Source organism: Talpa occidentalis, unplaced genomic scaffold, assembly GCF_014898055.3.
Source record: "Talpa occidentalis isolate TD23 unplaced genomic scaffold, MPIMG_talOcc4v2.1 talOcc4.5, whole genome shotgun sequence".
Lineage (NCBI taxonomy): Eukaryota > Metazoa > Chordata > Mammalia > Eulipotyphla > Talpidae > Talpa > Talpa occidentalis.
The window spans coordinates 40,629,461-40,647,384 of NW_023604861.1; the positions used below are offsets into that span (position 1 = coordinate 40,629,461).

The window sequence follows — 17,924 nt, forward strand, 5'->3', positions numbered from 1 at the left end:
ATATGTACACACTAATCTGGGGCCAGAAATCCTTACAGGTTGGCAGTCATTTAACACTTGCTGTTTAGTAGGGATTTTTCAATGTTTATGTAAGGTTGGTGTTTGTATCACAAAGATTCCTTTGAAATCATTCTCTGGTGCTTTGGTCACAAAACCTGTCTGTTCTCTGAAAGATTCATGTCATAGAAGATGCATTAGAACAATTTGCTTTCACCATAGTTTTGGTAATTGAACTGATAAAGACCCCACAGAGACTTTTCTTCTGAATCTCAAAAGGTAAATAATGCCTGTTTGGCTTGGTTAACTTTGTTGCAGGTGATGGAGTTGGGGGGTGGGATAGTAAAGACTCTTGAAGCTTTTATCTAATACTACAGTTACTATCAGTATCTCCTAGAACAATTCTGATATTTTAAGGGATAGAAAGCTCAGGGAAGAGTTGAGAAAGACAAAAATGGAGAAAGATACCCAAGTATCTGCAGGTTTTGTTCAAACCTCATCTCAAAGTTTAATAGGTTCTGGGCCTCCCTAGTGGCACAAGAGGTTAAGCACAGCACTATGAAGTAATCTGCAGCCTCTGAGTTCGATCCCTGCAGCATGAGTTCGATCCCTGGCCGGCCAGGGAGCAACCCACATGGCACAGCAGACCTCTTCTGTCTTGCACACTGCTCCCCTCAGCAGTGTATTTCATCAGTCTGCCTGTTCTGTTCCCCACTCTGTCTCTGGTGAATCCTCTCACCCCCTGCACATCTGGCCTGTACCCCAGCTCTTGTATGCACAAATAAATAAATCTTTAAAAAAAAGTTTAATACATTCAACATTTTTCTTTTCAAATGTTGAGCCTCTTCCTACACACATATCAAGGATCATCCTATTACAGAAAGCTACAATGAGATTTCTGCTCACTTTTAGCTAACCTTCCAAGACAGTAGGTGCCAACTGCTCCGAATGCCAAAGTAAAGAAATGGGACTCCTAAGTAGGTTCTGCAATGGGGTAACTGAAAACTAGTTTGGGGAACTTTAAGTAGGAACTTCTTTGCCCTACAAAAGTGGCTGACTAGGTTAAACGGAGATGGGATCCTGAGGAAATATGTCTTTGTGAATTCCATTTCTATGGTCATGTTTGGGGAAGAAGGAATGTTTTTGTCAAGATGAGCAAGAAAGGTTTAATATAAATTCTTGGATAGCTCAGCCTGTATCTCTAACACTAAGGACCCTAGTGACGCCATCGCCAGGAAAGGCAAAGTCCAAAGGCCCAAGGCTGCCTTCAGATGGCAACTCAGACATTTCACCAAGAAGGTGGTTGAGTGCTAAGTAGCCTGGCTTCTGTACTCCCATTCTGGGTTGTCATGAGAGAGAATGACAATCTAAGGGATTTGCCCATGAAGCCACCCAGAGGAACAATGGAGCCCTGCAAAGACAGCCCACGAGACCCAACTGGAAAGCCTTGTGCTGCCAGGAGGAAAGTGTATCATCTCCATCAGGAAAATCCAGGAGAGAGATGGATGGCAAGCAAGGTGGGACCTGCAGAACACACAGATCCCCAGGGTGGAATGTGCAGGAAGCACACACCAAAACTTGAAGAATCTATAATCAGTGCATTAGGAAGCCCTAACTCTCTGTTTCCCTTCTCCCTTTGACCTGGGAGGGGTTAGAGTCTCAATTCTTTGTGTTTGTTTTTTTTTTTTAACCCAAAACAGTCCTGGTCAAAGCAGGGAAGAAACTTTTATCTCTATTAGTAACCAAAGGTTGACTAGTACCTAAGAATGAATATTAACTATGGAAATGGTTTATGCCTAGAATTAGCTGTATAACTATATTTGAGAAAAAACAAAATCTAATTTCAGACAAAGAATATTAGGAAAACTAGTCTAAAATAACTGGTTTGAGGGGTCAATTTGGAAGGACAGAGCTGTTTCCTGGTCATACCCCTCAAATCTGATTTTTTCAGCATAAAGATGAGATTGACACCTTTCATAAGAAAAAAGAGGGATGTGGTTGATAATGTTAATTTTTTTCATTACATGATTTTCAAGTTAGTTTATTTTCACCTGGAAAGAAGTGTTTCTCTAAAACTGTGGGACAGTGACTCCTGATTTTGTAGTAACTAAATCTGTGGAAACTATGTATCCAGTCCTTTAATTTCTCAGCTGCTGATGGAACAGAAAAGGGAAGAAAGGACATGAATGATACCAATTAGGTGGCATCCCCACTGAATGATCCAAGCACCAGGCAAAGGCTGCCCAAATGATTCACCACACAGGCAGCAGACGCGCAGAGGTCTCTACCTGTAGACTGAATACACAGGTAACGTTTCTTTTTATTCCTAACACTGAGTCCCTAGTTCACTCTCATCTGGGCTTTGGGATTGACTCTCCGTTACATTTTTCACATTATCATTTAACTGCCATGATCAATGTGCTGTGATTGCTTTTGTCCACCCCCCAACCCCCCACTCTCCCCGCCCCCCTGGCTATGACAAGGTGTATGCAGCCACCAGGTAAGTTTCTTCAGAGCTGATTTTCATCCAAGAGGTTCTGAATTATCTAGCAATTAAGCCATCGCTTGTGTGCCAGATCACCGTGGCATCACACGTCTGCTTCTTGCAAAAAATCAAACAATATAGCTGCAGATTCAATGAGTTTCAACTTTAAATTCATTCCAGGGGCCTCTCTGGTGGTGCAAGGGTTGAGACGCAACCTATGAGGCTGTCAGCAGCCTCTGCAGCATGGGTTCAATTCCTGGCCAGCCAGGAAGCAACCCACATGGGCAGCAGACCTTTCCTGGCTCGCCCGCTGTTCCCCTCAGTAGTGTTCTTTGGTCAGTCCGTTCTGTTTCCCACTCTGTCTCTGGTGAATCCTCTCACCACCACCCCCCCCACGCCTCTGGCCTGTACCCCAGCTCTTTTATGTATAAATAAATAAATCTTAAAAAAAAATTCATTCCATTTCAAGCAACAGCACCCAACAACCTATACCATCCATTCAAAGACTTCAAAGACGTGTAGGCAAGATGCTAAGAGGATCCTTGGGTGGCCCTGTGCGCACCCTTTCAGACAACAGGTCAGGCTTACCTAGCTGACTTGGAGCCAGAGAAATTGTCTTCGCTCTGTGTTGTTCCTTCCACTTCTCCAGGTCCTCCAGCTCTTTCTCAGCAACTAAGCCAGGTGAGAAATACCAAATCGTTCATTATTAGTGTGAAAAACAAACCGGTCCCTTGAAACCATAACAAACAACCATCAGAGGACAGTTAACTACACCATTTAGTCCTAACCCCTCAGGGTCCCATGCACCTCTCTAAGGATCTTGAACAAAAGGTGCAAATCTGAAGAACAGCCTGAGCTACTAAGTTAGCTTTTTCTCCTTTTCTGGCATTCTTAAAATCCTACACAAATTCATGTTCAATGAGCGTTTCCTATAGAGAACATGTGCTAAACTACTGTACTTTTATGTCAATAAGAACTTTTCACACACAGACAAACACATATACCCAGAAAATTCTGAGGGCCATACTCATTTTATTTTAAATGTTCCCCAAGATAATTATAACTACAAGGGGTGAGGGCTCTGCATTGCAGGGTTGGGGGAGGGCAGCCTCCGCTCTTGTTCCTGGAATGGAACCACTAGGCAGAGTGAGCCTTAAAGAACAGTGCTCAGTCCCTACATGTACATGTGAGTGACAACAGGGGGCGCCAGAGAGACACTAATTCTGTTCAGGTTCTGATCCTCATCCTTGCCATGAGACCTGACGGTTCCAAATGTCCACTTATGATGTTTTTTAGTTATTAGAGAAAAATACTTTATAAAATATTCAGGTATTTTGGAAGTTTTCAAGAACACAGAGCATGCTAAGTCTTACATTTCTGTTAGGTATTTAAGTCAAAATCTTGTGAGATGTCAGAACCTGTTGCAAGCAATGCCCATTGTCAGTCTCCATAACTGATCATAAGTTCTGCACTGACCTGCTTATACTACCAGGGAGCTACCTGCCTGGTGGAGACCCTTTAGAGAGTTGCCTTCCAGTTGTGCCAAGATCTGTCAACAGACAAATTTGTTCGTGGTCCATTTCACATATAATATGCTTATTTCAAAAGTAGTCATAGGCCTATAAAACTATCTGTAGCCAGCCCAACTTTACAGGAACTTTTGGCAATAGGTGTGAAATTGGGTCTTTTGGCAATAGGTGTGAAGTTGTTTAAAGCCAACAGAAATCTGTACTCTACAATCATGCTATGAGTTCTGCTATTAACACAGAGAAACAAATTTAGAAGCATTTACGATAGGGAAATTTTTTAAAGTATAATTAGCATTGCTAAAGATAAAATAAAAAAAAATCTTGATGAGATCTGGAGAGTCTATATGAGTCAGAAAATAAAAATACGTCAGATCAAAGCAAATCAATTGTACTCTATAAGAAAATGAGAGGCAATCTAAATGTTAAATGAACAGATGTACATACTTCTTTGTATCTGTTTTCTTCGATTTTCATTTGGTATTATCAAGGTGTATGCTCCTGGGCTAGAATGAGAAGAAAAGATCTGCTTATTATCATGAGAAACTACTAATGCATATAAATCACCACATATTTTTCCTGCTGATATGCTGTATTTAGACAGGTATTTTGGAAGAGGACCATCTTCCAAGACCCTGGTCTGTTGTTCAGGAGCTTACAGTCTACTTGTCAAAGTAAAACAAATACAAGCAATTGATGGAGAGTGACATGTGACAACTTCACAGTTGGCTCCTGGAGACTGAATTTATAGGAATCCAATGTTCCTGTAGGTGGCACTCATGGGCAAGTTCCTCTGAGATGCCTCTGGATAGACATTCTCTTCCCTGTGACCCACTCTGGGAGTATAGGAAACACTCAAGCATCCCCCCACAAACTTCCCCCAACTGGGGTTGTATGCTCCTTGCAAGGCAGACATCTCCCGATGACCTATCTAAAAGCCAAATGGGAGTTTCGTGCTTTGGACTTTGGCTCTTCTGGCCCTAGGTCCACTGGACTCTGTTTTCCTGGGACAAAAGTTAGGCATATCCAGGAGCTCAAAGAAGCATAGGATCACTTCAAATGGGGGGAATCAGAGAAAACTTCATTTAAGGAAAAATATTCAACACTGAGCCTCCCAGGTGGCACAAGGGGCTAAGACGCAACCTATGAAACTGTCCACAGCCACTGCAGCACGAGTTCAATCCCCAGCCCTCCAGAGAGCAACCCACATGGCGCAGCAGACCTCTCCTGACTCACCCACTGCTCCCTTCAGCAGTGTATTTCAGTCATTCTGCCTGTTCTGTTCCCCACTCTGTCTCTGGTGAATCCTCTCACCCTCCACACCTCTGGCCTATACCCCAGTTCTTGGATGCATAAATAAATAAATCTTTAAAAAATGTATCCAACACTGAGATACCAGAGAGCTACTAAGATATGGTGAGTTTTTTGAGGGCATAAATTGCCCTTAATTGATCTGTATACATCCAGCCCTGCACAGTACCGGACATAAGTAGCTACTTGATGAATGCAGACTGGATTGACATGCAATGATGCCACAGACACCATCTATGAGTCTGTCCCAGGGGTAACTCTTCTTTGAGATGATGTACATGGTCCCAAAAAAGTATGAATGTGTCATAAAGCAAAATTATAGCACAACAACAGACTGCAGCATACATGTGGATACAGTTTTAGGGGCAATACTATGGATAAACACAATCAGCTTATAAACGTAGGTTTTTAAAAATCCCAGACTCTTAGAAAGCTCTCTTTACAACACACAATGTATAATTTCAAAGGACAAATTAACAAAGATTGAATGGCAGAGGCCACAAGAGCAGATTAACAGAAGTCATTTCTTCCTTATCTCATTTTCTTAGCAGCAAACCTTCAGCCAGCTTCAAACTGGGCTTTAATTTTAGACTTATAAATGGGAGAAATGCAACCACCTTTGCATGCAAATGGGACTGCTGGATGCCCAATTATCTAATGTATATCAGCAGACACTGCATGTGTAGCATAGCATGCATGCAACGTTATGAATACAAAATTAGGAGAGTGCAGCTGGAAATTAATCCCTAGTCCATTGCATATTCTTGGTTCACCTTAAGAAAGATTTTTCATTCTTCAATTGCCAGCACTTTATAGGAACTTGAGAAGTGTAATTTTTTGGGTATCTGTAAACTTGAACATAATGCAATAGTGAACCATTCTGTTGAATCTTAAAGGTGAAACACAAGATACAGGATTTCAATACCAATCAAGAAACAACTACACAATCCTCAATGTCCAGTGACAATGTGATACAGCTTCTGTAGGATCTGACTATACTCCAGACCCACTAGTTCTCAAACTTTAGCTGCATCAGAATCACCTGGAGAATTTGTTAGTGTGCAGAGCTGATTCAGTTGGCCTCAGGTGGGGTCTAGTAACATGCAGTTGTAATGAGTTCCCAGGTCATGTTGATGTTTTTGATAAGGGGAATTTGGGACTAAGAGGGAATTTAAGGATTAATAAATCATTGATACAAATACAGAGGTAAAATCATATGCCGAAGATCACAAGATTGATGAAACAACAGTACTGAGACTCAAACCCATCACTTTTGACTTAGACAAGCTGGGTATCTGTATCTGACTTTTTCAGCTAAATATAGAAAGCATAAAATATGACTGTCTTTCAAGCTGAAAAACTAACCCTTGAAAGCTGACTACAGAACTGAAATACAAAGAATAGAAGGGAGTGTGGAGGGATAAGAACAAAGAGGGAAGAAAGCACACAATGCTGTCTGGTGGTGGAACATGAGTGAATGGGTGATGGGTATACACTATTGTGGAAATACCTGAGAGGGGTATTCCAATTCAACTACAAATAAACTATGTTAAAAATAATTAAAGACAGTTATATATTTTATTTAACATCAGCTTTTTGATTGACTTCCAAAGTAATTTGCTTAACTGAACACCTACAATGGACTTGTTGCACTAGGGGATTATGAGGATTGAGAGGATATTTTTAAGAACAGATACAGATACCAACTACTTTAACATCACTTATACTTAGGAACAATTCATGACACCAGTGGAGCACACTGCAAGGATATTCAAAAAAGTGGCAAAGTGGAATGATGTAAGAAGTGAGAAGAGCATTATAGGAACTCTAGAGGGGTAGAAAACTTCAGAGAAGATGAATAGCAAGTTAAGGCTTAAAGGACAGGATCTGAAATGGCAAAAAGTGATTTATTGCCAGGCTTTTGCTAAAAGTAGCTTCACAGAGAATTTTCCAGGTTCCACAGGTCTCTCTTACGAAAATGGTAGAAAGGTATGGAAAGAAAAAAAATCAATCTATTTGTCAAAGATTTTATTCTACAATATCTAATCTAACTTTAAGTCTGACAACATCATGCTAGAATCTTTGGTTTCAGGAACACAACAGTGATCAATCTCTCATGAATGTGAGTAACCCTATGAGTACTAGACATAGCACAGAGTCAGAAAAAGAAGGAAAGAATTATCCAGGCTTGAAATCAGAGGCTTTTAATTGAAAGCATTTAAACATAACCCCAGGCTCAAGGACAGTGTGACCAGTAATAAATGTTTTATGTTAGGGATTCCTTAGCAACCTTTTCAACAATATTTTATTGGCTAAAAAATGCCAACTCTGAATCATAATATTCAGAAGAAAGCATTGCCAAGTAATTGAGCAACATTCCTCTAACTTGCTATAGGAAAAGTGATATAAGTCTAAGGACCTGCTTTAGTTATTATTTAATAACATGTGACAGAGTGTAATGTCTTGGTAGATAGATGTATCCGTTCCTCCTCTCTCGGCTTCTCCTTGACATGAATAACAAGTATAACTTATTCATGTTTTCAGCCAATTAGCTTCCACCCACAGCAAGGACTTCTGCTGTTTTAACCTCCACGCCATCCCTTTCAACAGTTTGTCTCTCAAAGCCTCTGATCCCAACCAGCCCAATCTACCTATACTTGGTATTCTGATCATTTCCTGATTAAGCAACATTCAAGCTACTGAAATAAATGTGTATCTTGGAAAATGAGCTTCCTTAATTACCTCATTGAAATTTAATGAAATATCTCAGTTTGTAAGATTATTTTCACTTTCCAACAGCTCATCTCAATGAGCTATACAGAAACATGAAAGAATAGCATGGGTCAAAAAGAAAAAAACATGGTTTTCTGCACCATAAAAATAATATGTAAGAAAAATTCATTTAAGAAATGTTTTCCTATGAGGTCTCTTCTGAGTTACACAACTGCTTCTCTTGTGTACATTCTTGCACAATTTTTATAACGCTTCATCAATAAAAACTTAATGAAAAAATGTTATGTTGAAGTTGTGAAAAATATCTTGGCTGGCTAGGAGTATTATATAAATATATGCCCTGGTGTGTACAAACTGCAGAAGATGTAATTTAAATTTCTAATTAGGAACAACATTGGTTTTACTAGGGAAAAAAGGTAGTCAGGGACAAAATTCAGAAATATGTAGAAGATAAAGTTACAAATAGATCATTTCAAGCAGAATAGCAGACATGTAAAGTTTACCATTCAACCAAAAAATTCGTTTGAGGTTTTCATAGTCAATAAAACCTTATCCTTGGTGAAACTGAAAAAAAAAAAAAGGAAGGTAATCAAAGGCACAGGATAGAGATTTATTTTCTAGCTATGACTTTCCATATTGGATTCTGCTATATATATTCAGTGCAGGAATATGAAACTTACTGGTTTTGGCCAATATTAGTGAAAATTTCTGAAACATTCAGGTTTCCAAAAGCCTATAAAAGATCCCCGTGCAAAAGAAAAAACAAGATCAAATTGACTAATCATCCTTGACCCTTAAGTCTATTACATCAGCCCCCATCCAGCACTCCACATCTTCAATGTGGAAGCGTTTGTGAATGCTCTTTGACCTCAGAACTGCAGAGCCCAAGACACTGTCTGCATACCCATGAGTCTGATGTGAAGCTGGTTAGTTCTACAATTCACAGTTTTTGTTAGAGGACTGAACACATATGCAGAGAAGAAATATGAACAAGAGATCATCAGGTCATTAGTGTCTTTGTTCACAGAATGCCTTTATGGAAAGTAGAAAGAGGTACACACACACACACACACACACACGCACACACACACACATATCCATCCATCCCAGGATTCCCATGCAGACCCCATGACTTAGTGAAATATGGGAAATTTATGCAAATTAAAGAACAAGTATCTTTCAGGTGGAAAGGACACATGTATTTCAGCTTTATAAATACATTAGCCGGACAACTTTGTGCAATTACCAACCTGAACAAACATAGAGTAGACCTGAAAAATTCATATTTCTTCACTAAAAGAACATACACATATTATATATGATAACAACTATGAAAAGAGAATGTAATAAGGATTCATTCTAAAGATACAAAGAATATATATAAAGCACATTATTATACAGACTGTATTTAAGAAATGAACAATTAACGAGCAGAGATGAAGACCAACTGCTTCCTCAATAAAAATAACTGCAAGGAATTTAAAATATCAGAATATATAGATGTCCATTCTGGAATTTGATTTGACCCTACCTGTAAGCTAATTCACCTTTCAGCCCGTTACAGTATTTTGGATGCTGGCAGAAGACATGAGACTACTGGATCAGAGACAAAGGAATTTATTTTTCATGACACAGCACCAGCATGAGCACCAGCATGTTTACATTTGTTTTCTCTGGGCTCCAGTGTTTTGGGGGGGGGCGGTATGTGGAGGCTGTACATGCTGTGTCTGCATCCAGCTGAAGAACACTGAGTTGGGGGATCCTCAATTTTCACAGCAGGTCATACCAAGCCACATCTTTGCCCTAAAGAGAGTGTACTTCATCTCTCAAGGTTCCCAGCTACATAACAATCTGAGGAATGTTCCAGGTTAATAGGTAGTATACCTGGTAGTATACCTGGTGAGGGAGCCCAAGGAAGTCTGTCTTTACCAACATGACAATATTTAGGATTAGTAATCTTTAAAGAACGGCTGAGTAATAAAGAAATTGGCATCTGAATAGATTATCAAATGGGCTAGTCATGCTATAATCATTACTATTATTAACAGACAAATTTTTGATTAAGTCTACATCTTAAACATTGTTCCCAAAGGTTTTCTAAAACTTAAGGGGAAAAACAGAAATATAAAACATAAGGGATTTATAACCAGTTCTCCACGAAGAACACTGAAAGAAATTTTATTTCTCATTTTGAAAGTAACATATGCTCATAGAAAAAAATACAGAAAATCATTTTTAGATCAGTTAAAAATCACTTATAATCCCACCCCTTAGAGATCACTAATTACAATTTTATTTGGGTACATTTCAGTCTAATTTCTACCCTATGCATACTATTGCACTGCTGCAATCATATCATAAGTCCAATTTTAAAACACTTTCACTCATAAGTAGTTTTCCCAATTATGCATATAACAAAATTAATATTAAATGACTACATAAAATTTCAACATGGATGCCTCATAATGTAACTGCTCATTTAACCATTTAAATTGTTTGAATTGTTCACTGTTACAAACAATCCTAAACTACATATAAAACATAAAGCTTCACAGAGATTATCCAGAAGAAAACTCAACCCTGTAAAGTCAGTATGCTGAATAGGAATGTGGACTACATTTAAATTTTTCTTCCTTACATAGCCCATTTGCATTTCTAAAATCCCAGAGACAATTTGACCACATGATTCCTTCTTGTGCTTATCCTTGACTGACCCTAATTCTTTTTTTTTTTTAAGATTTATTTATTTCTACAATAAATGCGCAGGATGGGGAGAGGTTTCCCCAGAGACAGAGCGGGGAACAGAACAGGCAGACTGATGAAGTATACTGCTGAGGGGAGCAGCGGGCAAGAAAGGAGAGGTCTGCCACGACATGTGGGATTCTCGCTGGCCGGCTGGGATCAAACCTGCGCTGCAGAGGCTACGGACTACTTCACAGCACTGCACTCAACCGCCTGCGCCACCAGCAAGGCCCATGACCTTAATTCTTAAACTAGGAAAGATGCTGTTTCTACCTAACCATTCATTTTCACCTCCATATTAATAGTACTCCTATATTATTCAGATTGATGATATGGCCAAATAAAATACTATAGTCCCCAATTTTCTTTATGGCTAGGTATAACCATGTGATTAAGTTTGAAAAAATTGAATTATCAAGTTAGAGCCATTGAGAAGAATTTCTAGAAAAGCTCCTTCAAATAAAGTTTAGTAGGAAGAGCTTTTTTGCTGTCACCCCCCTTCCTGGAAGGCTGACAAGGCAGCTGGTACTCTGGTACCTATGCTCAATAAGGTAACCTGAAGATGAAGACATGCATCAGAAATAGCAAGGTGGAAAAAAAAAAAAAGAAAGAAATAGCAAAGTGGAAAGGCAGACATAATCTGCTCTCTGTGACTATAAAACCACCACACTAATGGTAATCCATTGCCAAAATTGATAGGCCTTAAACCCTAATTCTGTTACTTGCTAACTATTCTATGCATATTACTTAGTTTTTCTATTTTTCTACCTATAAAATGGGCATAACAATGGTCTACCTTTCAGAGTATAGATATAAAGTACTTAGAACAATTACTAGGAATTACAGTTGCTAGGAAATAAATGCTTTATTACAGATGCCTGTTATTTGTATTTGATCAGTCCTGGACTACCTACCTTCAGACTTTATTTTATAGCCTTCTATGCTTAAGACATTTATTCTGGGATATCTATTTTTATTATATGTAATTATATTTACACATGTTTTGTGTAATAGATGTCCTATTTTATTACATTGAATAAAACCAAGCTTTTTTTATGCTGTGACTGAATCCCTTTGCTGACTCTTCTTCTACAACAAATGTACTAGTTTTTCTGACTTTCTGTTTACATTTCTGGTTCTGGCTCTTCTTCTAACATCTATATCCCATATTACTGATTCTCTGTTCATTCTGTGTCCCAGGAGTAAAAAGAACCACTGCAGAAACAAAGTATATTGATAAACAGCATCTCATTAAAAGGTATCAGCTAGTTTTCCCCTACAAAAGATAATAGGGTTCTGCATCTAGATTTTTCCCTTAAATTATTTATTGAAATCTAATATACCTAGGGTAGGCTGAAGAAATCTTAAGTATAAGCTTTGCAACAAACTTCCTATTAACTTCTCCAGATTCCAAAAGAATAGACTCAAAATTAACTTTAGAATACTATCTAAAATTATGGATGGTTTCCCCAAACTTATATGCTAAATTTTAAGCCTACAAAGCAAAATGAAAATCTTAGTAAAATGAAAACCCATATACTATTTACCTATTTACCAACAGTTAATGTTTTGCCACATTCACTTTTTTTCTCTCTTCCCCTTTATTGTTTTTTCTGAAGCAAATGAAAACAAGCTGCAAAGTCAGAACACATCACTGCAAAATACTTCAGCAGGGATCTCCAAGGAGCAAAGGCATTCTCCTCCCTAAACATAACTATTAATATTACACTCAAGGAAACAAATATTAAAAACACCATTGGCTAATAGCCATATTCCAACTTCCAAATTGTTCCAATTTTTTTCATTTTTTAAAATTTTATATATATTTTTACATTATTTTTATTTTTTGCACAATGTATGCATTTTCATCTTGGTTATAGTCCCCATACAATTCCCACCCCCCTTATTTTCACCCTAATCCTTACTCCCCTCCCCCGCTCAGTGTGTCTCTGGTTCATAGTTGCTTGTTGACTTTGATTTTTACTTTATTATAATTAGTCTTTTTCCTGGTCCCTTATTTAGGTTTTCTAATTCCTACTATGAGTGAGACAATCCGGTATTTTTCTTTTTCTTTCTGGCTTATTTCGCTGAGCGTGATCCCTTCCAGCTTCATCCATGTTGCTGCAAATTGCATGAGTTTATCTTTTTTGATTGCTGAGTAATATTCCATTGTGTATATGTACCACATCTTCTTGATCCAGTCATCTACTTTTGGGCATTAAGGTTGTTTCCATAGCTTAGCTTGTTCCAATGTTTTAAATATTCTCCCTCCCCTTCCCTCACTCTGGATCCAGTGATACATTACACACATAGAGACTTTTAGACTCCTATAGCCTAGAACTATTCCCAAACATGTTTCTTCTTCTCATGACTGACATTTTGCAGAGCCCAGGAATGACAGTTCATGCTATGTGTCAACTTTAGGGGCCATGAGATACCCAGCTACCCAGTAAAACATTTCTGGGGTATGTTTGCATATTTCTGGAAGATACTAGCATTTGAATCAATGGGCTGAGTAAAGGAAACCTCCCTCCTGAAGTGGGTGAGCATTATTCAATTTTTTGACGGTCTGAATAGTACAAAGAGGCAGAGGAAGGTTGGAGCCATTCTCTTCCAGATGGTGAACTGAACCATTTTCTCCTGCCTTCTATGGGCCTGCACTAAGGCCCTCAGGTTTGAGTGGAATCTGCACCATCAGCTCCCTTGTTTTCGGGCCTCATGAAATACATCACCAGCTTTTCTGGGTCTCCAGTAGGCAGAGAGCAGGTCAGGGGTTTTCTCAGCCTCCACAAGCTTGTGAACCAATTCTTCACAATAGAAGTGGTGTTAGCTGGTGTTATGTAAATCACTGGTCTGTTTCTCTTCAGAACCCTGGCTAATACACGAGGTAAATTGTCTTATAGCATTTATAGAATGCCTCACAATTTGAATTTAAGGAAGTGATATTCTCATGATTATATATTCATATTAAACATTTTTGGAAAGAACATTACATGGAGATATTGTCCAAGAATCCATTATAAGAACAAAGGTTCTTTGCTTGTGCAAGTGAAATGTGAAAAACATTTTCTGCCTACAGTGTTGCTGACTCTGAAGGGTCTTTGTCTGGCTTTCACCAACTAATCCCACACAAGCTTTGAAAGAACCAATAAATAAGCAAGGGTCATTTCTTGTGGATCACACAACAGGGCAGGAGCCACATTGCTGAGTTCAGACTGGTGGGTGCCTGGATTTGATGGGACTCATCACCAGGGCAGGGTGGTGGGAAGAGGAGCACCAGCTGATTAGGGTTTTGTAAGCCTGGTATTAGCTGGACTGGGAGGTTTTCTAGCTTGGGTTTCAGGACCTTTAAGCACATGTAGGTACTTGGTCTCACATTTAATTCCCTGACTCCCAAGCACCACTATAAAGGAAAGGAGATCCCAATTGACTAGGTTTTCAACAACAGGAAGGTAACAAACAAGGACCAAGTTAAAATCCAACAACACAAGCAAAGGACCATCTTCCAGGGGTGTTGTAATACCAGCAGTGACACATTGAAATAAAGACTGAAGGAGACCTTATCTGCTTCTTCTGTCACCTTCTATTGACAGAATAGATCAAGACAGAGATCAAGGGGAAAAGTGACTCTTAAGACTTCTATTTTTGGCATAAACAATCATAGAGCAGAACCTACCCTGCTTGACATGTTTATTTCTAAGGCTTGAAATTGCAAGGGGTTTTTTCCATATTATTTTTATGTTTGAGTTTTCATAACAAATATGACTTTAATTTTATAATCAGGTGAAAAAATGTCAAATATTTTTAAATGAAGAATTTTTTTTTTAAAGAAAGCTTAAAGCAGGGGCTCCGAGTTTTACCCCCCACCCCCGCCAAGATTAGATAGCATGGGATTCTGCTCTCACTAGTCCCACAGCAAAGCAATCACCGGGCAATACTAGTCCATCAGTTTTAATGATGGTAAATGTACTCAATTTTTCTATAGGATTTTAATGGATTGCCTTTTAAGTGTTCCTCTTAGAGGGGGCTGTATTACAAACTTTACAGAACAAAGGAACCAACATCAAGTGATTCTCTGATAGAGAACAGACCCTTCAAGAGCTGTCTTCACCTTTTGATGATTTTTTTCCTGTTAAGCTTTTGTTTCAAATTCAAATACATTCGGAATAGATGCAATTAACCTTAACAATATGTATAACCTTACAGCACTCTACTGACTTTGAAGTAAGTAACCTTACTGTGTAATTGAACTAAGTTTCTTTTTTCCCCCTCATTTCTGCTATGCTTCTGCTGATTATTATAGGTATTATGAGTTTTCAAGCTTTCATCATCCTGTTGATTTATTGTTTCACTGTTTCAGCTGTCAAAGACTTTTTGAGAAATACTCATTCATTTTTGATGATATTGTATTTGAACAAAAATGATTCCTCCCCAAGACTTGGCAGGTTGCAAATGTATACCATACTGACGAGTGGAATCTCATGTAGAAAAGTTGAAAATCATTCTAAACAGAACAATAATTTCTATCCTACTGCATATACAGGAAGGTAAATTTGATCTAATCAAACCAAAATGTCTTTTCTTTCCATTCACTCCAACAACCTCTTCTGCCATGCATAGAACTATGCTTTTCATGCTGCAGGTATGGGTCATGATAATGAGTCATGAAATCAATTTAATGGATTTATTTTTAATGAATAAAAATAGAAAATGTCAGAGTACATCCCATATAATAAGGGTGAGGATTGTTGTGAAGTTTTATTCAGTTACATACAGTTTCATATGCACACACACATGTACTAGGACTAATTATTCCAGGTTATGGTCAGAAGTCTGGAAGACAGTGTGCTGTTTAGTTTGCACAAAAATGGTGACAGTGACAGAACTGCACTAATGCAAGCCCACCAAGTTGTCATTTAAGAAAAGCAGCAAAGAAAATCCAGGCTTTGGTAGACAGGATTGGGAGATCTACTGGGAGATAGGGAGCATGCCTGGGAAGGATTAAAGGGTACTCTCTGGGAAGAGCAGAGTAAGTGTACTTTAAGAGCATAGGGTGACTGGGGCTGTCAGTTAACTATGAGCCACATAGTACATTCTTTTGAAGGAGAGGTGAATAGCAAGCTTCCTGGTTGCCACAGGGGCTACTTAAATTCCTATGCTATAATACAACATAAATAGTCTTTGTTCCTGGTTATTGGCATATTGATCCTAAAATTGTAGAATTCCAAGAGATAACAATGTCATATGCTAATTTTCATTATCTCTCTAGTGTTGGGGGGGCCCCTAGATAGCTATAGGGTGAGAACTGTTTGTAGAAAAACTAAACATGAGATTAGAGGACATGTGATTAGAGGATTAGAACTTGCAGACCCACAACCCTACACTCAAACCCTATTCTGACCCCTCCACCTCTCACCTCTGGGGAGAGCATTAGAAATTATATCATTAGCCATTGGTCTCAATAAACTATGCTTCTATAATGAAGCTTGAATAAAAATTCTCAAATAAAAAGGTTCAAAAAACTTCTATATTGGTGAACACATGAAGGTGCTGGGAAAGTGGGCCACCAGAAATGGGTGGAAGCTCTGTGTAACACCCCATGCCCAAACCCCTTACTTGCTTTTATGCATCTCTTCCCTTTGGCTGTTCCAGAGCGATATCTTTTATAGTACAACAGGAATAGTACTATAAAAGATAAAATCATGGTTTTCATGAGGTCTATGAACCATTCTGATGAATTCTCAAACATGGGGTTGGGAGGAGGGATATGATCCAGGGAGGGGAGGTCATGGAAATGCCTAAATTTGCTGTCAGTCAGGCAGAAGAGTAGGTAGTCAGGGGATCCCATTTGTGGTTGGGATCAGAAACAGGGCAGACTTATGGCGCTGAGCCCTTTACTTGTAGGGCCTGTGCTCACTCTGGGTAGTGTCAGAACTGAATTGAATTGAATTGCAGTTGGTTGGTATTGGAATGATATTTGATGTCAGAAAAAACCATACAACTTTTAATTACCTGGTGACTGACGCTCAAATATCACCTCTTAGGAAAGCTTTACCTGTTCCCAAGATTAGCTTAGGGTCTGGCTTTCCTCTATATTGCACACAAAGATGTATTTGTGCAATTATTTGATAACTGTCTATCCCATCAATTAGACTGTAAGCTTTGTAAGGGCTTCTCTTTTGTTGAGCAGTTATTCATTCTTACACTTTAAGTTAAAGTCAGAGTAGAAATCTTCTCTATTATATGATTGTTTTGTGACCTTAAAGAGTTAATATATGTAATGCACTTTCTCCTACAAGGCATTTCCTAGTGTTTGCTATTGTCATTGCTCATCAGGAAGTCTATATAGTCTTCAGTACTAAGTGGGCTGCAAATATGTTAAGGTAAACCCACTTTGTGTATGAATTATGGTAAAGTTAACTGTATAGTAAAATTTCACATTATGGGTTCATTTTCAGAATGTATTTTTATTTTCTTCAAGCAGCATTAGTTAAAGGACTACTTCCAGTTATGATTATAGACAAGTGTTTGAAGTGAACCCTATGTGGCTATCACAGGCAAAAGCCTATTGACCAGAACTGGATAAAGTCTGTTCTGGGCTGAAACCATCAGAAAAATCCATACTTTAGTCGAATGTTTATTTAGATGTGATGTGAGTGAAAGTAAGATGATGACAATCAAATATTGAAAAGAGGGTCCAGACAAGATTACTTTGGACTAGATGTTTGTTTGAGCTTTTTTCTCTTTAAATCTGTATATATAGTTGATGTTATTTAGGGACAAGAGCAAATAACTAAATAAAAATTATTGGGAAAGAAAATATGAGTTAATAAATACCTGTAATTACTTAAATCTAAACATAGTCAAGAATTCAGCTTTGTTTTAGAGTTTGTTAGAGTAATCATTTAAGGAGAATTTATTAAAATCAATTTATTTACATTTACACGTGAGTAGGTGTTTTAAATTGGTGAGTTTTCACAAGACAGAAACACTTTATCTTAAGTGCATAGTACTTACCAATAAACATTTGTGAAATGAATTCGAGGTGATCAGTATCCAACATTTACTGCATATTTGCTCTTGGCCAGTCAAAAAGTTATGCTTCATGCATACATGTATACACACATGTG

At 38.3% G+C, this 17,924-nt stretch overlaps 1 protein-coding gene and 1 long non-coding RNA gene across 3 annotated transcripts in view; one reads left to right on the forward strand and one right to left on the reverse strand.

Moving 5' to 3' along the window:
* The window catches only part of EPSTI1 (epithelial stromal interaction 1), a 71,657-nt gene that overhangs the window by 51,889 nt on the left and 1,844 nt on the right, over positions 1–17,924 (reverse strand). For both annotated transcript variants that reach the window (XM_037528629.2, XM_037528630.2), the window contains exons 2-3: positions 4,456–4,514; positions 3,071–3,154 (exon numbers count right to left, since the gene is read on the reverse strand). In XM_037528629.2, coding sequence (XP_037384526.1) covers positions 3,071–3,154; positions 4,456–4,514 — 143 coding nt within the window. The remainder of the gene's footprint in view (positions 1–3,070; positions 3,155–4,455; positions 4,515–17,924) is intronic.
* On the forward strand, positions 245–12,540 carry LOC129146940 (uncharacterized). Its single transcript, XR_008554336.1, has 3 exons — positions 245–276; positions 2,132–2,304; positions 12,414–12,540. It is a non-coding gene; the product is annotated as an uncharacterized LOC129146940 (long non-coding RNA).